The sequence below is a fragment of the Dreissena polymorpha genome, chromosome 7, assembly GCF_020536995.1.
Source record: "Dreissena polymorpha isolate Duluth1 chromosome 7, UMN_Dpol_1.0, whole genome shotgun sequence".
NCBI classification, from domain to species: domain Eukaryota; kingdom Metazoa; phylum Mollusca; class Bivalvia; order Myida; family Dreissenidae; genus Dreissena; species Dreissena polymorpha.
Genome location: NC_068361.1, coordinates 100,724,605 through 100,750,987, shown reverse-complemented (window position 1 = coordinate 100,750,987; position 26,383 = coordinate 100,724,605). Strand labels below are relative to the sequence as shown.

General features: G+C 34.5%; 1 protein-coding gene across 3 annotated transcripts; it reads left to right on the top strand.

The window, feature by feature from the left end:
- Nucleotides 1-2,572: 2,572 nt before the first annotated feature.
- On the top strand, nt 2,573-21,928 carry LOC127839257 (multiple epidermal growth factor-like domains protein 6). 3 transcript variants are annotated; one of them, XM_052367539.1, is made up of 5 exons: nt 2,573-2,696; nt 15,276-15,344; nt 15,506-15,859; nt 16,208-18,900; nt 19,624-21,928. In XM_052367539.1, the coding sequence occupies exons 2-4, from the start codon at nt 15,296-15,298 to the stop codon at nt 18,232-18,234; spliced, it is 2,430 nt and encodes an 809-aa protein (XP_052223499.1). In that variant the 5' UTR covers nt 2,573-2,696; nt 15,276-15,295; the 3' UTR covers nt 18,235-18,900; nt 19,624-21,928. The 3 variants fall into 3 exon arrangements, with proteins under 3 accessions (XP_052223499.1, XP_052223498.1, XP_052223497.1); XM_052367538.1 differs by having other exon boundaries at nt 15,506-18,608; nt 18,754-18,900; XM_052367537.1 differs by having other exon boundaries at nt 15,506-18,900.
- The last annotated feature ends 4,455 nt before the right edge of the window (nt 21,929-26,383 follow it).

The window sequence follows — 26,383 nt, the reverse complement described above, 5'->3', positions numbered from 1 at the left end:
AATGATATATTCACGATTTTCCACCAATTCAAACAATTGTATTTTTATCTTTTGCTTACAAATGATTATTTTTGTATTTTTGCCTTTCCGGACAATATAATTCCCCGCTGGGCGCCCCAAAATGTAATTACATGTATGTAATGCGTATGTTTTTATAAACATCCAATTCAGAGTAGTTACCCTTGGAAAAATAAGGGAGGTCACAATGGGGAAACCAAAAATATCTAAACATAGTTCCGGTAAAACAATGAAAATTGTCGATAATTTTCACTGTTATTTTAAGCTCATCTATTTTTTGAAAAACATTTATGAGCTATTGTCATCACCTTTGCGTCGGCGTCCGATTAAGTTTTGCGTTTAGGTCCACTTTTCTCAGAAAGTATCAAAGCTATTGCATTAAAACTTGGTACACTTACTTACTATCATGATGGGACTGGGCAGGCAAAGTTAGATAACTCTGGCGTGCATTTTGACAGAATTATGTGCCCTTTTTATACTTAGAAAATTGAAAATTTTGGTTAAGTTTTATGTTTAGGTCCATTTTATTCCTTAAGTATCAAAGCTATTGCTTTCATACTTGCAACACTTACTAACTATCATAAGGGGACTGTGCAGGCAAAGTTATGTAACTCTGACTGGCATTTTGACAGAATTATGTGCCCTTTTTATACTTAGAAAATTGAAAATTTGATTAAGTTTTGCGTTTAGGTCCACTTTATTCCTACAGTATCAAAGCTATTGCTTTCATACTTGCAACACTTATTAACTAGCATAAGGGGACTGTGCAGGCAAAGTTAGGTAACTCTGACTGGCATTTGGACGGAATTATGGGCCCTTTATACTTAGAAAATTGAAAATTTGGTTAAGTTTTGTGCTTTGGTCCTCTTTACCCCTAAAGTATCATAGATATTGCTATCATACTTGGAACACTCGCAAACTATCATAAGGGGACAGTAAAAGGACAAGTTGCATAACTCTGGTTGTCATTTTTACGGAATTATGGCCCTTTTTTGACTTAGTAACTTTGAATATATGGTTAAATTTTGTGTTTCGATCCACTTTACTTCTAAAGTATCAAGGCTATTGCTTTCAAACTTCAAATACTTTCATGCTATCATGAGGTTACTGTACCTGGCAAGTTGAATTTTACCTTGACCTTTGAATGACCTTGACTCTCAAGGTCAAATTATTAAATTTTGCTAAAATTGCCATAACTTCTTTATTTATGATTAGATTTGATTGATACTTTGACAAAACAACTCTCACCTGACATACCACAATAGACTCCACCCAAACCATCCCCCACGCCCTCCCCCCCCCTCCCCCCCCCCCAATCCCCCCACATTTTTTTTTAAAGATCAATCTCACAAATGACCACCACACCCTCACACTATACCCCCCCCCACACCCCTAGCCCCCCCCCCCCCCCAAATTTATTTTTTTGAAACTGTTAAAAAACACAAATATTTATTTTTATTATTTTATTTTTGAAATACCGTCCAACCATCGCTTCCAAGAATCCCCTCCCCCCCCCCCTCGAAAAAAAATGCATTTTTTTCGCATTTTTGGAAGATAATGTAATAAATGACCACACCCCCACACTATACACCCCTCTTCACTCCACCCCTCCCTCCTTTGTGATTGAAATTGAGAGTCCCTTCACCTTTAAATAGAAAATAGATGAGCGGTCTGCACCCGCAAGGCGGTGCTCTTGTTCACTGTTTGAAACAGTGAAATATCAGTTTTAATTCACTGATATTTCTCTATAAACCATCGGAAAGCATAAACTAAAGAGACATTACTGCAATTAAAGGGTAATCCCTCATATGGCTTTTATCTCAGCACGTCAACACATTTCTATTTCATTCGTAAACGCACTGCTTACATGCCCAATTCTGATTTGCATGTGCAATCGATTTCGGCGCGTAGGTCAGAAAATTCCGTGTATCGCATTTTCTAAATATATCATTATTTAAGTTCCCATACCACTGATTCCCTACTCAAACAGGAATTTTCTGTTGAAGTCAATCTCTTTGGTTATATTTGAATTTCTATTTGTGCCGTATGATTAAATTACAAACTCACTATGGAGTATTATGTTTATCGCTTGTTTTATCGCATTATGTGTTTTCAATTAATGATTTGTCTAGTTTTTCAACTGCATTCAACACATAAATATTTTATGAAATGTGAAGATTTTTCTTAAAAATCGTATGACTACATTAGTTAACCCTGTATATTTTGCCAAGCTTCTTGCAACTGTTTACGATACTCTGTAGTCTGTTTTTAAGTACATTTGTCTTTTTGGTTTAACTTAAGCTCGATATGTGTCTTAAATTTGTATTGTGTTGCCTATCTAATATCATTTGCTGTGGGACACTTCACAAATATCTTTAGATTTGCTTAATACATACACTATAATATTGATATCTGTTATCTGTAGGATACCTAAAGGGTGGTTTTCGGACTCGTAAGCAAGGCCAAAGTCCTTTTTTATACCTCCATCATGCGGACTTTTTAGATAACAACATGGTGTGGTTCCCGTTTATTTTATACGTTTAATTTACAGCAACTCTGCCAACGGTAAATCAAGCGGATGAAATCTTTTCACATTAATCTTTGTTGAATATTTAAACATAGCTGGGCCTGAGTATTGTCGTTATCAAGAAATTGTCTGCGGTGTTGTACTTATAGAGGTATGTTGTTTTATGTAATAAGTATCATTTAATGTTTGAAAAAAAATCAGAACAGTTTTATGAATTAAGCTGTTAACACTAGTCTTAAATTGTCAGTTGTGTTCAGTATATCAAACTTAAAATCGCATTCTTTCATCGGTAAATATCCGTTCGCAGGTTTGCAATCTTCATAACCGTGTCTCGTAATCATTTGCATAACTCGTCATTGGCAGTTTTAAATCATTTTGAAATGAAGATTCTAGGGTGGTTATTTTATACAAACTTGTGTTGGCTTCCTGCCTTAAATCAATAACAGTAGATTATTCGCAAATAAAAACAAAACAATCAATTATCACATGACTTTGTTTGACGGATATAATTTCAGCATGATATATTATCACGGATACGTTGGAGCGGTTTGTGTAAATAACTTAAACATTAATATTATATATTAAAATTCATCAATTAAAACATATTTGACGGAACGCGCCAAGACGTTGCTTTCATGGTTAGGAAGGAGGTATAGTTGTATCAGTTGCATCCCAGTCTCCAACAGGCTCGTCTCAATCCGTATCCTTTCATACAGGTCTACCCACCAATATTTGACTATGGAGACAAGGATATCGAGCAGTGTTATCGAGAGATATAGCGCAAAATTACCGAGATCCAGTAGAAAGACATTCTCATCGTCCAAAGCGACCTAGAACGCCAATGTTGGATAAGACGCCAACCAAGACGGGTCAGGTACCGTTTATAGATTTGACATACGAGAAACCGACGACAGAGGGCTGAGACTTCTTGAGTTCACTAGAAGCCACCAATTCACCGTGGCAAACCCGCTGCACCTACACAAAACCATCAAGAAAAGCGACATGGCATGCTCCAAACTGGCAAGTACATAACTATATCGATTTCATACTTGCGCCGTAACGGTTAATCTCCAGCGAACACAACAAAGTTGCATGGCGCAGACACCGCAGTCGCCATGACTTAATGCCCACCATCATGAAGCCTAAGCTCCAGAACAATCGTGCATCACCCCAAACTCTCACAATCGATTTGACCCTGAGAAACTGAAAGATCCAGAGGTAGCAGAGTCATTTTAAAGCACAGAAAATTAGCGAGTTGGCAGCCCTGAATATCCTATACAATGACATCCATAACATCACCAACACCATCAATGAAGCCCTGCTGTCATCGGTCGAAGAAGTTCTTGTTACAGAGAGAGAAGGAAAACAAATTCATTGGGTGACAGCCGAGATCATAGAAATCTGCGACAAACAGAGCTGAGGCTTGAGAAGTACACCAGCCTGTTTAGGACAGATTATATGCAAGCAAGAAATGAAGAAGATTAAAGAGTCAAAGGAAAACTTGATTGAGGAGCAATCTGTCACCATTTACCAAAAGATGAGCTCATGCAGCACTAGAAAGGCCTACATTTCCCTCAAGACCCTCCTTTGGCCACTTCTCCTCCCATTCCCCAAGCACAATGCCGTTCTTGTAGCAGCCGTTGCCTCTATTACGTGCTTAATCAGCTCTGAAGGGGACTGGGTCTGGTTGAAGCGGGTAGTTGTAGAGGTCGTAGCTCTTCTTACTGTTGCCTTTGGTAATCTCTGCGTCAATGTTGATACATTCTCCTACATCCATTCCTCCGTGGTATTTTTAATATCCTTCATCACCACCCTCTTTATACTCTGATATTCTGTCCTAGAGTCCTGGCTGTTGTACTTCTCATGCCTCAGCATTCTTCTTTCTCGGGCCATGATCTGAGTTGTCAACCATGGCTGGTTCTTCCTTTTCCGTCTACCAAGACTTGTTTTAGCAGATGATTGTGCTGGTGGTTGTGTCAATGTAATGGACGATTTCTCATTGACTTGATATTGATTCAAGACTGAAAAACTTTGATTTTCAATTGTTTTCTTGTTTGTTCCATTTTATATTTTCAACCAAATTGCTACTTTAGTACTCGATACCAAATATTAATTTATGCGATGCCGAGGCAACAATAACGTTGAATCAAATCGGCTATACTGAAACAGAAAAACCAGTTTGAAGCTCAAATCCTTTAAAATGCGGTGCCTACTGCTTGTGTCATCTTTAGTATGATGTTTGTGTTGTATACGATATTGTCATTTATTATGCCACTAGTGCACAATTACGTTGAGCACGCGGACATGATATTTTTAATTGTTGTCGGAATCACCATCTGATAACGCTTCTAAAATCCGCCAATCAAAAAACGTTTTTCTCCTTCTACATTCATGTAAATCAAAATTTTAGCGTTCTATGTTCCATTCTAAGAACTACTTTTTTGTAGGCGTGGATTGTCGCTTTTTCGTTCAAAATGTAAACACACTTAGTGATTCATATTTTATTCAGAAAATCAATAAGCAATAAAAAAATTAATAAAAATCAGATCATTTATTAAGTATATACACAAAGAGAAATAAAAATACAATCAGCATTAATCAATGGAAAAAATAAAACAAATAAAAATTTATGCCGCTACCATTCAATTGCTGCAGACGAACACAACTATAAAAAGTATGCATAATGATAAACATTTAACTTAACACAAGTAGACTTAGCACGTTTAAATTTAAGAAAAAAACATGGCAGATTATATCAAAAGAAGACTTTAGGACATATTCCCTTAACATCTTGTCTAAGATTATATATAAAAAATATAGCTAATACTTGAAAAATTCAAATGCTTTCCGAGCAAGGCAAACATGTTAATATCATGCACAATGAATTAACATCGACAAAGTAAAATACGTAATACTTAATTAGGTTGCTTTTTTAACACCTTTCATGCCTCATAATACATAAAAATGTCAATTCTTTAGCGTCTGTAATCAAAATTTCGCATAAACAATGGCTCTGTCTCCACATATTTAACCAAACAGGAAATTTCTGTTTGCACTGGTAGTCAACCTGAAAATGAAATAAAGGAAACGTTTATAAAAACATCATATAACACTCATTTCACAAGTGCTTCAATAATAAAAATCTAGTTCTATACATTATTATTTGACTATTTAGTTAAATTTAGATCTATAACATTCAAACATAAAATCATAACATAAACAATAAAAAAACTACTCTCAAAAATAAATTTGCCAAAAAAAAATGTACCTTTCCAAAAAGTACTTAGATGGGTTGATGTGAAGCTGTGCCGGAATGCAGAGAGAGATTATCTTGAATTGCTTGAGAGGCAGAGAAAGACAGACTCAGAGCGGTGCAACTACCCAGGTTGGAACTGTGCCGCCAAGAATTCGGGAAAAGTATCATGACCATTCGAAATGTGTGGTCGCAATTTTCTTCCATCAAAATTAAAAACATGTTATCATAAAATAAAAACAAATCTAAATGAGATCAAATGTTAAAATAGAGCTTAGTAATAACATTTTTGTAGCACAACTTGAAAAAAATCAAGTAAGATACAATATTATTATCACAAAAATGATAATATAGGCCTATAAACTGGCAATACACAACTTTATATTAACAATAATTCAGAATGTTTTAAAACTTTAAACATTTTTATTATAGACTCAGGACTTTTTTTCGTCATCAGCGAATGACCGTTTTTTTTAACTTTGAGAAGTTCACGACAAAAATGTTCACAAGTTTAAAAACGTTCGCGAATCATTTTTTCACAAATTTAAACAATTACAACTTATTTTTTCACAATTTTGTTGAACAGTTTGCAACTCATATTTTCACAATTTTGAACAATGCGTGACTCATGTTTTCACAAATTTAAACAATCACAACTAATTTTTTCACAATTTTAACAGTGCGCGACTAGTTGTTCACAATTTCAAAACAGTGACGATTCATTTATCACACTTGCGAACATTGCGCCGCGACTCATTTGTTCACAATTTTGAACAGTGTGTGACTCATATTTTTTTAAATAAATTTGAACATTATGCGACTCATTTTTTCACAATTTTTAACAATTATGACTCATTTTTTCAAAATTTTCAACAGTGCGCGACTCATTATTTTCATAATTTTGAACAGTGTGCGACTCATTTTTCAGAAAAAAAGGGGGCCAAGAAAGCTTCACAAAATTGGACAAAAAAGCCCAGAAACTATATCCGGAAAAATCCCCGTGGCTTATCGAAGCTAAACAACACATTATATTTTCAACAAGAACACAGCCAAGTATAGTCAGTAGGACCACTGGCACTGATCGTTGGTTCATCAGCATGAGAATGGGTGTCATAAAATAGCAAAAATAATTAAAAATGTGTAATGTGCATGTATAACGATGACACTAACCAACCACTCGGCCAGGAAACATATGGTGCAGAATCTGTGGGATTCAGCATGCTCGTCCACTGATATTAAGCAGATAAGTGGTCGCAAGAACGTACAAAACATTATTAACCAAACGAATATATATCTCAAACTCCAAACACACAAAAATATGTCCATTTATTTTATCCGTCACTTGATTATCAAACAGCAATTAATCCAGCATGCCACCCGGAAAGTATCAAAACAAATATGCAAAACCAATGCATCTATGATTCGTCTCACACACTGCTTTCAAAGTCGTCAAAACTAAAAAACTGAAAGTTAGAGCATGCCTCCTATTAGGGAAAATGGTCTGCTTAAATCGGAACCACAAAATAAAGCTTATATCCTCAACAAACAATTCCAAGATGCCTCCATGCCGATCACATCTGAAGCAATTCCTGACAAAGGTCCCAACACTCATCAATCCAAGCAAGACATCAACATCACAGAAAATGGATTAAGTAAACTATTACAAAGCCTTCAAATCCATAAAGCCTCGGGTCCAGATAAAATACCCTGAAGAGTACTGAAGGAATGCAGTACAGAAATATCCCCAATTCTGACTCTAATCTTTATAAAGTCACAGTCTCTTGGAAAAATCTCATGTGATTGGAAACATGAAACTGTATGCCCAGTCTATAAAAATGACACAAACATAATGCTATAAACTACAGACCAATATCACTCACAGGCATTTGCTGTTTAATACTTGAACATGTCATCGTTAGTTCTTAAATGTCTCACCAGGATAAATATAATATTTTATATAATCCCAAACACGGGTTGAGTGCTTCAGTTCCTGTGAAACACAACTGAAATCATTCCTCTAAAACCTAACACAATCAAATAATAAAGGTATACAATGTGACAGCATCATCATGGAATTTGCTAAAGCATATCTGGCTTCCTAACAAATAGAACCCAGACTGTTGTCCTGGATGAAACCATGTCAGACAAGGTACCTGCAACCTCCGGAGTCTCACAGGGCACTGTCCTGGGGCCAATCTTATTTATGATTTATATAAATGACTTTGCTGATTATATAGAACATAGCACTCTAAGACTTTTTGTAGATGATGCTAATATCAACAACCTTTCCGACGCCTATAACCTCCAGATAGATATTGAAGCTGCTGGTCGATTGGAAAAATGCAACATCATCAGCATTATTAAAAAAAGAAACCCTATAATCTGTTCATATAAATTACATGATCACATCATTGAAAAAGTCAATCACGTCAAGAACTTAGGTTTAACACTCCAAAATAACATAAAATTTGGTAAAGATATTTACTCTTTCACTAATAATGCAAACCAGGCACTATGATTTATTTGCCGCAACCTTAACATTAGCTCATCAAAGGTTAAAGATCTTGCTTACACAGCATAGTTAGGCCTATATTCCTCCAGTGGCTGGGACCCACATACAACAGCTCACATTAATCAACTGGAAAAGTACAAATACGTGCAGCCGGATTCGTAAAAATAGATATCACAAAAAAGCTCAGTGAATTGGCCCACTCTTGAAACATGCAGAACAAAATTCCGTCTAATCATGTTACATAAAATTATCAACTATATAGTTGCCATCAATCCTCCAGATAATCAACTTGTTCCTGTCCATCGCCGATCTTGACTCAGCAGTAACCATTGTTTTAGACATATACAAGCTTCAAAAGACTCTTATAAATTCTCATTCTAACCACGATCAGTTATACAATTGATTTGACTCCCCACGCACATGAGGCAGACACAATATAAGTTTTCAAAACCCTTACTTGTGTGGACGTCATTTTCCCCCGTATCCACCTGTAAACACTTACAATGTAAATAATTTTAAACTAACACACAACCAGAGCTCCAGATAAGGATTTAGTCTAAAGGGTATTTTACCCCCTGATATTATTGTTAAAGGGTATTTAACTCCTTTGTTTCTTCCATAAAGGGTAGAGAGAGAACTTGTATTTCAACAAATACATATACATATTTACACAGTTGAAATAAACCTTTGTGGTCCTTGTTCAACACAGATCGCATAACATGATGTATTCATATTAATATATTCATAAAAAAACATGGTGTTGCATAAAACACGTTATGGTTGAATAAACAATGTTCTGATACAGATCCTACATCTCGCATCCAGTAGAAATTCAAAATCAATTTTTTAAAGAAACATACAGTGTTTACGCAGCATATATTAAATTGATATTTCAATATTTCTAACATCAAGTTCAAAATATCAAATTTCAAACAAACTGTATGTTCTTCAATATTTCTAACAACAAGTTCAATATATCAAATTTCAAACAAACTGTATGTTCTTCAATACAACTACTCAGAGCGCCGGTTATGAACACGCAAATGTTTGCAGGATCTTATTTCCTGGAATCAGCTAACATCACATCATGATTTAATATTCATATTATGTTTTAGTCCTTGTTCAACACATATCACATAACAAGATGTAATATTCATATTATAGTATGGTCCTTGTTCAACATATATCATGATGTAATATTCACATTATATCATATCACATATATTGATGTAATATTCATATTACATTATGGACCTTGTTCAACATATATCACATATCATGATGTAATATTCATATTATATTATGATCCTTGTTCAACACATATCACATATCATGATGTAATATTCATATTATATCAAATCACATATAATGATGCAATTTTCATGTTATATTATGATCCTTGTTCAACACATATCACATATCATGATGTAATATTAATATTATATTATGGTCCTTGTTCAACACATGAATATGTTCATATTATATCAAGTTATATATAAAGATGTAACATTCATATTTTATTATGGTCCTTGTTCAGCACATATCATATATCATGATGTAATATTAATATTATATTATGGTCCTTGTTCAATCCATATCACATATCATGACGTAATATTCATATCATATTATGGTCCGTGTTCAACACATATCACATACCATGATGTAATATTCATATTATATAAGGCAAACATAAGTACAATAATTCTAAGGTGATGAGACTTGAATAAACTAAGACTTGAATAAACTATCTCATCAATGACCCTGTTATCATGGAAGTATGGTGATTACTGGAAAAAAAGAGTGCAGAAAGGGAAAGCTAACTCTTCCAATCATTCTCACAAGGAACAGAAGAGTTGTTTCTCTTTCTAAATGACCCGTTCAGAATACCCCAAAACAGCTAGACATAATTGATATGGTTTAAGATTCGAGATTCAAAAAAGGTATTGAAAATCTTAATCACGGATTGTATCATTTTGTTGCAATATACTTTACTGAAATAATTGAACTTGTTTCATCACTACATCCAATAATGGAACTCTCTTTAACATGCATATGATCCTACCACACTAATATTATACAATATGTATACATCACCATGGGTTGAAATCACTGTGTACATACATTAAAATTTATCTGTAGTCATGTTATACACGTATGACACGTGATAATTTGGCTTTATGGTGTCGGATAATTATTTATGCATATATTTGCAATGTAGAGACCCCAGTAACACCGACAACGATTACAATTTTGACATACTGACAAGTGAATCAGAAAACTGATGGTGAAATATAGTTTATACTATACAATAAACAATATAAATATTAATGCATTGTATAATGTGCTTTTCTCAGTTCGAAGGCTTTGCTTACATATACAGCTAGGTTTCGTAATAGTTCACAGTTATCATATGTAATCAGTTTTAAATATATATTTGGTCTATGACGGTAATACTGCTTAAGATATTTTCCGCGTACACTATCATATAATTTACGCTCAAAAAGAAAATGAAATCCGTCCTCTAATTTATTACATTTGTTACATAGTCTGTGTTCCCTTGGCGTTCTATTCCATCTACCTGTTTCAATATTTAATCTATGTGATGACATTCGTAACTTTGTAAGAGCATTTCATTAGCATTTAACATTTACATGTTTAAGATATGGTTTCAATTCGAAATAACAGAAAGTGTTATAGAATATCGCTCTAGATGAGTTTTCCAATCTACTATGCCAGTCCTGTACAAATATATCCTTAACACGTTGTTCAAATACACTAATAAACTGGCTATTATTTTCAACACTCTGTTGCAGCCATACATGATAGAAACCTAATCTACACAACGTATCTTTAACAAGTGAAGCCCAGTTTTGCTTACGTGGGTTAAAATCAATATAATTTAACATAGTATTGTTAATACATGACACATATTTTCTATCACTACAGTCAGTGATCTTCAACCAATATTTAACAATACAAACAAGCCTCTGGGAATGTAAATCCATTTGGCCAAGATCACCATAAATAAAATCGTTTTGAGTGTTACATTTAACACCTAATACAGTCTTGCATAACTTTGTATGCACTCTTTATTTAGGAATATTTAGGGGTATTTTCCATTTCAATAGAAAACTGACATAACACATGTCGTGTTTAATCTAGAAATATTATTATTTGTTATTAATAAATGCAAACACAATCAATTTTACACGATGATATGAACTGACTTTCTTTATTATTATGTTTTATCTCTGTCTTGGGTCTTTCTTGCATATAGTATTCATGTAGTATTCATATAGGACACGAAGGTCACTTTACAATTAAACTAAGTTATTGCATGGCTTGTACAATTGCAAATAAAGTCACACTGCCTGTGGTCTATGTAGGTTAACTATAAACTTCTTCATCAATGAGATCGCTTAACATTATTTTAACAATTTTAAAAGCGTCATAAGATTTATCTCTATTGGCATATGGTAATATACAATTACTTCTTGCAGGAGCCGCTGTTCGCTTGAAATGTCCCTTTTTCCAAAATTAGAACGCGATGGGCCGCCATTTTGATTACAAGGTTCTTCTGATTGACTTTGTTTTGATTCAAAGGTTAACTTACACTAAACACTCAACTGGATTATTGGTTAAACCAATTACGAACTTTAATCGATCAACAATATGTACAAAGATTTGTATTGCGTAATATTACGTACTGGAACGATTTTTAAAGCGTTTTTTTTATTTTTCAATGCGTAAATACGCAGATACGCATCTTATCTGGAGTGCACACAACTGAGCACCTTTGTACAGTTTTCAACCCTTAAACAATAGGCGACGGCACGAAATCTTCTATTTAGAAGGAGTGCTGTATCAGAAGAAGAAAGAATGCACAAGCAGTCGCGTTCCACACCCACTTTAACTTCAAACGTGGAGGCCTGTTTTTAGGCGAAACCGTTAACATCTAAACGTATACTACGGAGATGTACAAGTTATATAATAAATCACTCTTATCAATTCAAATGAGCGCATTACTATCACATTCCTTTCCATTTGATGATTGTCTTTATTTTTTCATTCGTCTCACACTACACATTCGCTTTGAAAAAGCCGTTAGCTGGTACGTGGAAGTACATGTACATGTCGATCGTGCTCAAAATATTGGTAATGTATTTTTAATGCAGAAATTGCAATTTAAAGTATCAATTTCTCACTTCAATGTTTTTAATTATATGCGTGTAAACGTTTTTGTTTGTTGTTTACTTGCACACTATTTGTTATGTGTAAATATGCATGTCCGATATGGCGTGTGAAAAGGCTCGGTAAGCCTCGCCTTTCTACGCAGTATAGGCCTCGTCTAATAGCACATATCATTAACCATATATTTTCTATGTATTGACGACTTGCCATAATTAACAGACGACAGGATGTCCTCAAGAATTTCTATCAGAATTTCTCTCAGATAATGTATCTTTATGTTGTTTTCTGTATTCCAACATTTAATCTGCGCTCGATAATCATGTGTGTAATGGGAAAGTAATGAAATATTGAAAATTAACGACTACTCTTTTCAAGCTTTAACTTTCTTTAAAATATGTTTTGAATGTATGTGTTAAAACGGTAATAGAAGTAGATCATCAAAAATAAGTATACAAAAATAGCCTTCAATGTTACTACTATCGTACCTTATACTACTAAATTATGCTAATTGTATCCAATCATAAGTATTTTTAAGATATTCAACTATCTTACCTCTTTCAAAATCAGCAAGACCTTGGGTATGCCTCGGGTGTATTTAGGCATCTAAATATGTGACAATGCCTCGAGGGTAAAAGTTATACCTACGAGATATTTGATACTTTTTTCCGTTCGATATATTGTATTATCCTCGTAAAAAGGTGTGGACATCCCACTCCACACCGTACATAATTCGCAAGCAATGTATGCATATAAATCAAATTTGTAACAGTTGATTATCAATAGCTTCTACATTATATAACAAACAATATTGGTTTAACAAATAGTTGACAATAAATGAATTCTGAAATCCCTTATCACAGCTTCTGTGCAAGAGCTAACAAAAGTTCCATATCTTTACTTTGACGCAAATCATTAACATCGTTTATTTCATTTAATACATGATAATGCAAGGACAGGTATGATTTAGTTGCTTTAATATAGGTTGTAGTTTAGTTTTGTTCATTTTATAATTGTAAATAAACATTTTTGATCAAAACAAATATCAAATTTATGGGTCCATTTACATCTGCATCTCCTAATAGAAAGGAAGGCATATTCAGACAGTTTTAATAAAGATTACATCAAGAAAACAAATACGTTATCAACATATTGACATGCTTACATTCCGAAAAAAAAAGTGTTTTATAGTTTAACATTCAGTTTGACAAAAGGCACAGTTTGTTGTAGTTGCATATGCGATTTTGAATTAGAAGGAGTTCTTACATATGATTATGTGTACAATTTTATATTGAAACCGCTGTTTATTGGCATCTAGTGTTATATGAAAAGGCATAGAAAAGATATGTTACAAATCTTTTGCTTCAATACAATAACAAATAGTTGACCATTTATTTATACATACTGGCGAGCACTCATTTTTGGTAATAATATCATACATTGGTTGTGTTTGCATTAACTAAGATGGACCGTAAGCTAATTGAAAAACACGGCTTCATTAAACAGTTGTCAGTAGAGCTTCTCAGCTTCTCGTATCTTGTAACTGCATGAATAATGCCTTGGCAAGTGAAATAGTTTGGTTTGAAGTAATAAACTTGGAAAAATCATTAAAAGCGTAAAAGATTAAAAGTACAGAATTAAATGTATGCCATTGTCAAACCATGATTTACAAAATACACTTTTGTTGCCAATTGTTATTTCAGGATTATAGAATAGTGGATTCTGTAGCCAAAGCTGATTTTTAAAAGGTTCTTTTCTACTAGGTTCAACAAATGGTTTCAATGTATCTTTCCAAATAAATTTAGTATCTTGTTATTTAAGTTTTCAGGATAGTGACTGCCACAGTCGTATAATTTTTGAAAATCAACCTTTGTATTAATAATATGGTTCCTTTTTCCATTCCCAGTGACAAGTCTACGGATCCATGAACACTTAGGCGAATTGACAAATATAAACGGATATATCACCTTTAAACCTCATTCTTTATAATCTTTTATTAAAATATGTTTTCTCATTTGTGGTTTTCCGTTCCACACACAGTAAAAAAAACATTTCATTGATATCTTCCAACATTGCATGTGGTGGATTTGCCAAAGAAACAAATATATTATTTAACACCGCTAGTACTAAAGTTTAAATAACTTGACTTCTTCCTATCGGTATTAAAATCCGTATAGACCAATTTTTAAGCAAGGCTTTTAATTTAACTACATAGTTTTACTTTTTTAAAGGTCAGCATGAAATTTTATGCCAAGCATGTTTAAATGTCTGCTGGGTCTTGTGTAATTTTCATCTTAATATAGTTTTAAAACTTGATATTTCCCAGAAAGTAAACACATTTCACGTAAATGACCCGAACAGGATACTAAACAGATTGGTTAATCATTAAAAATACAGATAAGTCCTAAATATGTATTAATTTAAAGAAACAAATCACGGTTAGGTTGTTCCAGAACGAAGGTATTACAATGTTGGTTTCTTAAACCTAGAGCAGAGCCAATTTTAATCATGTTTGTATAACGCTTCGTGTGTGAAACATTATAGAATACTATAAACGTTTTCGAGCTTTAACATTTTTTTATAAAACAAATAGAATACATTTCGTTTAAATAATAAATCCTTGTCATTTTGTATGAATGGTAGCTATATTAGAATTCAGTTCGAATAGTGTATGGCGTATTATCAATTATGAATCTTATTAAAAATGATAAAGAGTTATTTCTATTACTAAATTATTTATTTAATGTATTATTTTTATACTGTTTATTTTTCAGATACCATATAGTAACACAGTATGAAGATAACATATCTACTTTACTGTTTGATAGCAGTTTGTGTACATGGTAAATGCAGTTTGTAGTTTGTATATTTAAATTGAATATATTTATTTCAATATAAGCCAACGCGTTTCTGAGTATTCATTTTTTATCTCGTCTGCTAAAATACGTTAATGTACTTTACCTACGTTGCTTTTTAGAATAAATATATATGGTTTATGTTTTAGATCAATGCGCATCAGAATGCAACTCAGTATGTAAGAGGTGTTATCAGGAGATTTGCGTCGCGTGCATTGATGGGTATTATATTAACCCGGGCGGCGTATGCATTTATTGTCAAACCGGTTGTCGTTGTCAATATGCTGAAGGATGCTATGATTGCAAAGAAGGCTATTACAAAAGTTATTGGGCGAATAGAGAATGTTATCAATGCAACGCAAACTGTACATCCTGCACAGACTTTAATCGTTGCAATTCTTGTAAAACGGGATCTTATGGTGTAATGTGTGAATTGCCTTGTTCAAGAGGTTGTGAAGGTAGCGTCTGTGATAAGGAAACCGGAGCATGTACATGTTCTGCAGGTTTCACTGGAAACAAATGCGACACTTGTCTGGTCGGTTATTATGGACACGAGTGCAGACCGTGCTCATACGGTTGCCACGGTGCCTGTGATACACGAAGTGGAACATGCTCATGTAAGCCAACATATACAGGTCCCTTGTGTGACACGTGCGGTGAAGGATGGTATGTAGGATTACTTGATACAAATTGTGTTCCATGCAGAGCAAACTGTACATCCTGTACAGACTTGTACCATTGCAATTCTTGTAGAACTGGATATTATGGTGCAATGTGTGATTCGCCTTGTTCTAAGGGTTGTCAAGGTTACGTCTGTAATAAGGAAACCGGAGCATGTACATGTTCTGCAGGTTTCGCTGGAAGCAATTGCGACTCTTGTCTGATCGGTTTTTATGGAGACGAGTGCATACCGTGCTCAAATGGTTGCCAGGGTGCCTGTGATCGACACAGTGGAACGTGCTCATGTAAGCCATCATATACAGGTCCTTCGTGTAACAAGTGCGGTGCAAGATTCACTGGAAGCGATTGCGACACTTGTCTGGTCGGTTATTATGGAGACGAGTGCAGACAGTGCTCAAATGGATGCCACGGTGCCTGTGATAGACGCAATGGAACGTGCTCGTGTAAGCCAACATATACAGGTCCATTGTGTGACACGTGCGTTGACGGATGGTATGAGGGATTACTTGATACAAATTGCGCTCCGTGCAGAGCAAACTGTACATCCTGTACAGACTTGTACCATTGCAATTCTTGTAGAACGGGATATTATGGTGCAATGTGTGATTTGCCTTGTTCAAAAGGTTGTCAAGGTTACGTCTGTAATAAGGAAACCGGAGCATGTACATGTTCTGCAGGTTTCACTGGAATTGATTGCGAAACTTGTATGGTCGGTTATTATGGAGACATATGCAGACCGTGCTCAAATGGTTGCCAGGGTGCCTGTGATACACGAAGTGGAACGTGCTCATGTAAGCCAACATATACAGGTCCTTCGTGTAACATGTGCGTTGCAGGATTCACTGGAAGCGATTGCGACACTTGTCTGGTCGGTTATTATGGAGATGAGTGCAGACCGTGCTCTTATGGTTGCCATGGATCCTGTGATAGACGCAGTGGAACGTGCTCGTGTAAGCCAACGTATACAGGTCCTTTGTGTGACACTTGCGTTGACGGATGGTTTGGGCAAAATTGCGCACAAGGGTGTAGACATACGTGTGAATCCTGTACTGACGGACACAGTTGTATTGCCTGCAAAGAAGGGTTTTATGGACGTTTGTGCACGAAGACATGTCCAAATAATTGTTTGACGTGCGAATCAAATAACCAGTGTTTGGAATGTAGACCGGGATATTTTGGGAATGCATGCCAAATGTTCTGCGGTGTTGGATGTCCGAACGGGTTATGCGACAAGGAATCCGGTGAGTGCTCACCCTGCATTAACGGTTACCATGGCATAAACTGCATACGAAATTGTTCGGAAGGATGCGTTGACAAGTTATGTAGCCAAAATGATGGCGTATGTACACGTGGATGTAAGCACGGATATTCTGGTCCATATTGCTGTCAGCCGGGTATGATTGGGTGGTCGTGTGAGCTCCAATGTGCCACCAACTGTGCAACATGTACATCCATGAACGAATGTCAAAGTTGTAACGATGGATTTTATGGGTCACAATGTAATCAAACTTGTCCTGATATGTGCAAAACTTGCATCTCGCAGTGGTACTGTCCTGTATGCAAGAACGGATACATCGGGGACACATGTAACAAACGCTGTCTTGACAAATGCCTAACGTGTAATAATGACGGTACGTGTGTAACATGCACAGACGGATTTTCGAGGCCCGATAAAGAATGTCAGTGTTTGGTTACTCTGTGTTCGTCTTCTGAGTGCATATCGTGTGCGAATTCTACTTACTATTCAGAAGGATCTACGTGTTGTCCATGCAACAGTAACTGTAAACTTGGCGCGTGCATATCAGCTGATCAATGTACGTACGGATGTAACGATGGCTTTTTAGGACCCAATTGTGAGTTCGAATGTACACATATCGATATGAAGTGTTCTGTGTGTAGTGGTTATAACCTAGAGGCATCTTTTTGTACAATCTGTACTTATGGATATTATCCTGACACAAACCGTTCATGTGTGCAGTGTTCAAGATTTTGTTTGGAAGGTCAATGTAATAGTTCTAATGGACATTGTGAAAAGGGTTGCAAAGATGGCTTTTGGAATCCAAGGTGCGACCGAAATTGCAGTGAACAATGTACAGTGTGCAACCAGGATAGTGGAGATTGTTCGACTTGCTCATCGACAAGTGTTTTCGGTGCAAACTGCGATGTGCCTTGTAGTAACACATGTTTCTCCTTTTAGATAAAACAAGAGTGGGTGTGAGCGGATTATATTTAAGGATAGACTATTTTCATTCAACTTTAAAAAAAACATTACGATAGTTACCTAAGTAAATTATAGGAAACCCGAACCCAAATTATGAGATGACATAACACCTAGGGTTTCCTTCTTTAATTTAGTGGTACGAATTGGAAGTGGTATACAAGGATTGGCTTTATTCCATGACATGTTTAATTAGAAAGGTATGTGGTAAGAAACCATTATTGTAACAATATATACCATTATTATTTATTTTATGAACAGGACTCGTAAACCAAATAATGAAACCATCCTAGAAGCATTGAACAATACATACAACTCGTCTGCATCAGTGTATGCCTCGGTCAAGCGTATTGGTAGGTATTGCGTTTGGTAGGGCAATTGTAGAATGTTGTTTGTAGTTTACGGCTTGACTTCACATTAAAAAATAAACTTAACTTGAAAATGTGTACAGCCCTAAGAAATGGAAGCTAAATTATTCAAACATTTTTTTGTATCAAGAGCATTTAGGTTATGAAAACACACAATCTGTCAAAGCTAAAGACACGACAGTGCAAGTGCGCCACTCTGTTTACAAAAACAGTCGTCCTGGCCCGGTCTCAGCAAAGGATGATAATCCAACAACAACAGAAGACAATTTAGAAAGCGGTACGTCTTATGTTTGACAATTATTGCGTATTATGTTCATTCACTTACTATCGTTGTATGTGTTCGTTAATGGATAGCGTGCATGTATTGAATTTGTATCCACAAATCGTGTTGTCAAACGCGTTCATAGTTTCTAATAATATTGTCTTCCATTCATTTATGAATTGTTTACTTATTACATATCCCGTAAACTTGACTTAGAGCCCCATTAACACTCAAAATCATCGAATATTTCGTAAAATATTTCTAAATAAAATGTTACCTATAGCAAAAGCCAATATTTCAGCGCTATTTATGAGAACTACGCCGTACTCCCGACGTTTCTCGAAACCGATCCCTTGTTTGCTCGTAAATGTTCGGATATCGTCGCGGGAAAATCACATGTAATATATAGTCACATAAAAAATTATATCGAGCATTTTATATCTTGTTAAATCAATGTAACAATACCACATCTAGAGCTGCAATTTTGGCTATTGATGTAAGGAACACATATTTTTATGTATTAATTTTATTTTACGATATATTTTACGAAATATTCGTTGATTTCGAGTGTTGATGTGGCTTTAATTAATATAGTGAACATCCACAACTTTTTTATTTAGTCACGTTGAAACTCCAGAAACAATATCAGGCGAATAATAAGTGTTACAACTGCACATACCACTTACATCTAAGATTAATGGGACATCATTGACGGTCAACATATTTTATTTTTTATAGTACGTCTGTAGCCATTGTTGATGAGATGAACAGCGTGCGATATCGGCGTGACAAACACAGAAAGTGAAACTCCAGTTAAATTATCAGCGCATGGTTATACAGTCCACTCTCGTTATCTCGAAGTCAGCGGGAACAAGAAAAAATATCGAGATAACGAGAGTTCGAGATATCCGATTAGGCGTTTTCAAAGAAAAATGAGACGAAAATTTACCTTGATTTTAGTCTTAATACCTGTTAAGTGGTCTAACTAAAGCCGTCACCGTGTGGCATAATACTCTCTACCTGATATTTACGCGTTTAATGTCGTTTTAAGTATTACAGAATTGCATGAACACATGCGGTTGTAATTGTTCTAAACTGTCTTTCGGCCTTAAACAACTAGTCTTTCGTCTTTTCGACAGTCTGTGTATTAATTGCAGTTAATTGATGTTAAAGTGACAGTTAAAGTAACAGGCCTTACTCAAGTGTTAATGGCTAACGACATTACGTGTGATCATTGATGCAATCAACGGATCAATTTCCTGCCGCACAGTATCAGGAGCAGCCGGGCGAAGCGGGACGGTGAAGTATCAAAGAAACAATGTCTCACCTTTTGCCGACACTGGGACAGATATTCGCACTTCGAGATAAATCACAGAAAATACATGTAAAATCGGGACTCGGGGCAAAATTTTATATCAACATATCGAATTATTCGACATAACGAAAATCGAGATATGCGATGTTTATTTATATAGATAAAGAAAAAAGTTGGGACATTGAGCTTTCTTCGACATATCGAGACTATCGAGATATCCGAGGTCAAGATAACGAGAGTGGACTGTATTGTAAAGTGTAGCTTTCATTCGCTAAACGAATCTGATAAACTCAAGTTCTTGTTTACACACCCAGATATGATTAGAACTATAGCGAAAAACCTATTTTAACAAATAACAAATCAGAAACAATACCTTGTACAATAGATGATTTAAGCAATTTTTAAGATCTTCAGTTATATTTTAACTCGACTTTTTTCATATATTTTTAAGATCTTATGCTAAATGTTCAGTTGGTGAATATATACTATTCCCACCACTATTTCACTTTTAAAATGTGTAACCACTAATAGAGAGTCCGCAGGCATGCTGTGTTTTATTAATTACTATTTGAGAATTTCTAAAGTTTGTATAGTATTTAGAGTAGCAGAATTCTCAAAATTTCTTAAGCAAATTGTATTATGTGAATAAGACGTGTATAGTACAGGTCATCATCTGGGGTTTTTGGGTTTTTTAATTATTATATATGTACCTGTAATATAGTCTTCTGTTATTGCATACGAATAGTCATGTATTAGTTGTAATACATTTTAAAAGTACATACATGTAGGTGAGACTGTATCAATTTACTGATGTTTATGACTGTAAATAATGAATAACATGTATGTACATTAAAGTCCCTTATAATTCTTTTGTAGAATGGTCATATAAAATGCAATGTAACTATTTTATGAATCTTGAAAGAAATTTTTACAATACATTTTATATACTGGGACTATTACAATGCAATAAACTTGCTTGCTAGAACAGTTGAATGAAATTGAAGAAAGGTAACTCTTTAGGGCTTGAAAATGGTTGGCAATATGGTTCGAGTTACTTCCCTAGCAATGTAACTGTATACATTATGAAAACTGATTTTAAGTTTATATTATATTGGAGATTTATATTATCACCACGATTCATCTTAATCAATTTATGACCATGGTGATTGGAGGATCTTTTAAGATGTTTAATTGTTTGCGCAATAATGCATTTTGTTATGACGGACAATATATTGAAACAAGTGTATGGCATTCTTGATAGGGTCGGTGGTAGTAATGTAGTTTTTACCATGTATATTCATGATAGTCATATAAATTACATTGATAAGTGTTAAATAAGTCTCTTATAACTCATTTAATGAATGGCCAATGTTTGATCTATAGTTATATGTTTTATATATGCATTGCGAAAATTGTAAATATTGGATGAGACTATCATAAACTATAAAACATGGTCACGTTATGTTTCTGTTTGTGTAATTGTTTCCACATATATCAACCAATTCTCCAACTCCCGCCCCCTTCTATTGTATTCAAGACTTTATGTCATTTCAAATTGTATTCATGATCATCGGTATCGCTGGCATCGATTTGTCTTGTGAATAAAGTTAACAAGTTATTAATTAAGTGTTGTGTTTTGTTCCTTTTTTCTAAAAAAAAATGCTAGGGATATAAGGTTAAGAATACCCGGTAGTTAATGTTTGTATGGTTTGAGTCAACCAACAAAGAGAAAACCAACAATTGAGCTTATTGTTTTTTTATTGTATGGTTTTACTATGATGACATAGGTAACCATGAACATCGTTTTAATTAATTTGGAAAATTCAAAAGTTTTATACTATATAAATGATAACATAAATCTATGGAATGCTACTAAATGATTTGTTATGATTTATGTTATTTATTTAATTTGGAAGCGATACGCTTTATTAAAATTCAATAGTGTTTCGGTAATATAATACATTGCGTCGTTTAATGTTGGAATGACAAAAATACAATGTATTGGTATATTATTTAAGTTTCATAACAACTCATAGTTGTATTTCATTTAATTTATGGATTTTAAGTGGGATTGCGTTTTTTTAATTCAATAGTCTACCGGAACATGAACTCAGGTAATATATCTGTTGGAACTTATAAATTGTAATCGGTTGGATATTCATACATTAATAACATGTTCAATCAGAGATTTATTTCATTTTCAAAAAAATATGAGTCAAATGACCCCTGGATTGATAACATGAGGGGTCAAAATGAAAAGCGTTCTTTTGAAGATAATGGAATCACAAATATAGAGAATACTAAGTGTCTTTGTGTACTTAAATTTACCTGACGAGGTGAAGAAAAATTTACAAGGCGAGTTGTTGCCGTGTAAGCCTATATAGGACGAGATAGATTAAGTCCAGTATTAAAGACGATAACAATGTAGTATATATCCTACAAAATGTATAAAGGATCTTAACTAAGGAAAACCATTTTGTCGGGGTGTGTGCCTTTAAGTATGAAGCCTATGAATACAAATCAAATTATGAATTGCTGAAAATGCACAGAATAACACATTAAACGTGTCGATTCAACTTTAGTCAGTTCATTAAAAAAAAAAACACGCTCAAACCATAACATATGAAGTTTTCAATGATTATTAACAAACGATTATCCTTCAAAAAACTTTAAAGGTCGCCATTTGTCATCGTAAATCATGTACAGCACATGTGACAGGGTCAATCCAAAATAGATGGAACAAGGATCACTAGAACACCAATGTTAGCAATAATCGCGCTTAAACACAGATTGTTGCATTAACTTTGTTAAAGTAATGAAATTTTGAAATTTTGACAATTTAAAACTGCCCCACGTGTCTGAAGGACATTAAAGTAAGTTGAGAGGGACACGTGATTATGTGTTGAGTGGGTGGAAAAAGATTAAATATTAATGTTCTTAATATTGATCGACTTGGGTTCATATGTTGGGTCCTTGACAAATAGTGTTACATGTACATCATGACCATCGTGCTATACACTTCATATGTTAACCCTTGAATGCGATGATGGGCATGTGACTGTTTCAGTTACTGGATTGCGAGTTTGACGAGGATGTCTCTCATAATGAACGTGTGGGCTGGCCTTTCGAGTGAACTCAGAAATGGCACTGAAAAAAGATTGGATTTTTCGTAGTGACCATTGATGTACATTATGTCTATAGGTAGAATATTTAGTAGTTGTAGTAGTAGTAGTAGTAGTAGTAGTAGTAGTAGTAGTAGTAGTAGTAGTAGTAGTAGTAGTAGTAGTAGTAGTAGTAGTAGTAGTAGTAGCAGTAGTAGTAGAAGTAGTAGTAGTAGTAGTAGAAGTAGTAGTAGTAGCAGTAGTGGTAGTAGTGGTAGTAGTAGTAGTTGTTGTTGTAGTAGTAGTAGTAGTAGTAGTTGTTGTTGTTGCTGTTGTTGTAGCAGTAGTAGTAGTAGAAGTAGTAGTCATAGTAGTTGATGTTGTTATTGTTGTTGTTGTAGAATCAGTATGGGTTCCCGTTGTTGTCCTAGTGTTTGTTTCTAATTCAGTTGAATGTGTCAAATAATAGGAAAACTATACTTCGGAATGTTCCGACTGCAATTTGCATCATTGACCATGTACCATTCTCTTTTTACTGATGAGCAAACTTAAAATGAAAGAAATGTTTCACCTGTTTTGAGTTATAAATCCATCCCATTAATGGAACACACCGTCATATCAAACAAGAACTATATACTGTAATGTGAACACAACAATAACCATGATCATATGTTTTAACACTTCTTTATTAATCACTAGAAATGTTGCATGTGTTGTGTATTCAGCTGATATGTTTCATGTTGCAATTATAGATTATACATGCATGTCGAATAATATCCGTTCAAATAAACAATGTTTGATATTTAATGTTTCAATTTTCAACAATGTTAATTTTTAAGTTGGAGACATCTCAAATGTTCATCTTGTGCATTACCCTATTAAAACTGTTCAATGAATAAACAATTAAATGTTCGAAATGCAAAATATACATTTACTTTTATTTTTAAATCGCATACGCAACGCACAAAACTTTGTCACAACTCTAACGCTTCTTTACAAAAGTGAATGCTAAAGTATACAAATTTGCAATAGTTACTTTAAAGGGGCCTTTTCACGATTTTGGCATATTTTGAAGTTTGTCATTAAATGCTTTATATTGATAAATGTAAACATTGTATCTTAAAAGCTCCAGTAAAAAATCAAGAATAAAATTTAAAAAAGGAAAAAAAAGTAGACGGTGTAAGGGCTCGAACCAGTGACCCCCGGAGTCCTGGAATTAGTCTAAAGTAAAAACGCATTAGCCCTCTCGGCTATTCCGCCGGGAATACACAATTGTAGTATTTTATACCTTATATAAGCAATCTTCGTAGTTTCGTAAATTTAAACGACAACAACAGAACTCTCCAAATTATTCAATCGTTTCGCGTTGCAACGCGTTATAATTTTTAGGTTTTCAAATCGTCAAAAGATACATATAATGGCTATATTGGACTATGGTAAATGTTCAGTAATACTGTTTCCTCACAAATATCATAACTTAAACGAAAATTTGCGAATCTGAAACAACTTTTTTCAATTTTGTCAATTTACCAAACCGTGAAAAGATCCCTTTAACGAACTGCCGATTTCCACTACAAGCATGTAAACACGTCTAGATTATTCATCGCGTATCTTTACATCTTGCAATGTTACAAGTTGACATTTGAACAGTTGGAAAGTCTGCATGAAATCTTCACGCGGTAGGAGCGACAAAATTATGTTACGTCTAAGCCATGAACCAATGACTCTCTTACGGGCCGGAAACCATTGTAAATGAAAACTATGATTTTTCTGATGCACAGGTGCTGGGCGCGTGGCCATGTCACTTTAACACTCTCATTATGTCATAAAACAACATTTTTCATCATTTTTACCAAAACTATTTTTCTGATATAATATATATATATATATATATATATATATATATATATATATATATATATATATATATATATATATATATATATATATATATATCCATTAAGTGCCTAAATGGCGGTCGATTTTCATAAATTATGTACATGTACCATTTGGTTGAGAAAGGTTGCCTCGTGACGAACAATGACCAAGAACGGCTACTTGACAACATAAACGACAATGAAACAATTCTCAAATTGTAGAAATGCTAGGTCGGCTCTCGTCTGACCAAACGTTCAGTGCCGATTTTTACAAGAGTAAAAGTATCGAAATACCCCAGCTACCGGACATAATCCGCATTAGTACAATAAACAAATATGAGTTTATCAACTCAAGTGGCTTGTGGATCTGTTTTGCATGTATACAACTAGATAAATATTATCAAGATTTAGTTAATAAATAGTGTGTTGTTTTTTTCAATAAATCATATTGCAACCTGTACGACGGTGTTGTTGTTCGTTTAAACTCGTCCGAGCATAACATTCACACGGTGAGCCTACCTGGGATCACTTATTTCCGCCTTTCATTTGTCGACAATGTTTCTGTAGTGAACACTCTACATGCCGCACAAATTACCTTGTATTCACAACACGTTTGTCCCATATGACATCATGGCAAAGCTCGAAACTGGGTCACTATGTTAAATTTAAGAATATCGTATTATAAACTAGAAGTCAAATTGTTTACCCAATCACTATTGATGTTGCTCAGGACATATATGTGACGTTCGCAGCGATTTTGGTTATTGTTGCGCAAAATGGAGGGTACACAACTGGGAAGTATTTAAACGAAATAGATGTCTTAATGTTAATAGTTTTTTCACTACACGGTTGATAAATGGAAGGATACATGATTAGAAACGTAAACGTGGATTTTACAGCAGTATATAGTCTAATGATATCTCGGTATAGTTCAGAAATGGTTCAGGCTTGTATAAAAAATGACCGTGATAGGCTTCTGGGTAGTTTTTGTTGTGGATATTTTGAAACATTGTACACACTCAAGAAGTCGCAGTTTCCTAAGCATCACGAATGTCCGTTATCACATTTGTTTCTCTAATTATATATTTAATACTGTTTCAGAAGCTTTTCAAAAAAGGCAGGTTCCTTTAAGTGTCAGACGAGCGACCTAGGGCCTTTCGCTCTCTTGCTGTTTAAATACATAAATTAAGCATGCAGCTGGTACA

Coding starts and splice junctions, on each gene's coding strand:
- LOC127839257 (XM_052367538.1), top strand. CDS start 15,296: ATGAAGATAACATATCTACTTTACTGTTTGATAGCAGTTTGTGTACAT. Junction 15,345..15,505: donor GATAGCAGTTTGTGTACATG/GTAAATGCAGTT, acceptor TTTATGTTTTAG/ATCAATGCGCATCAGAATGC.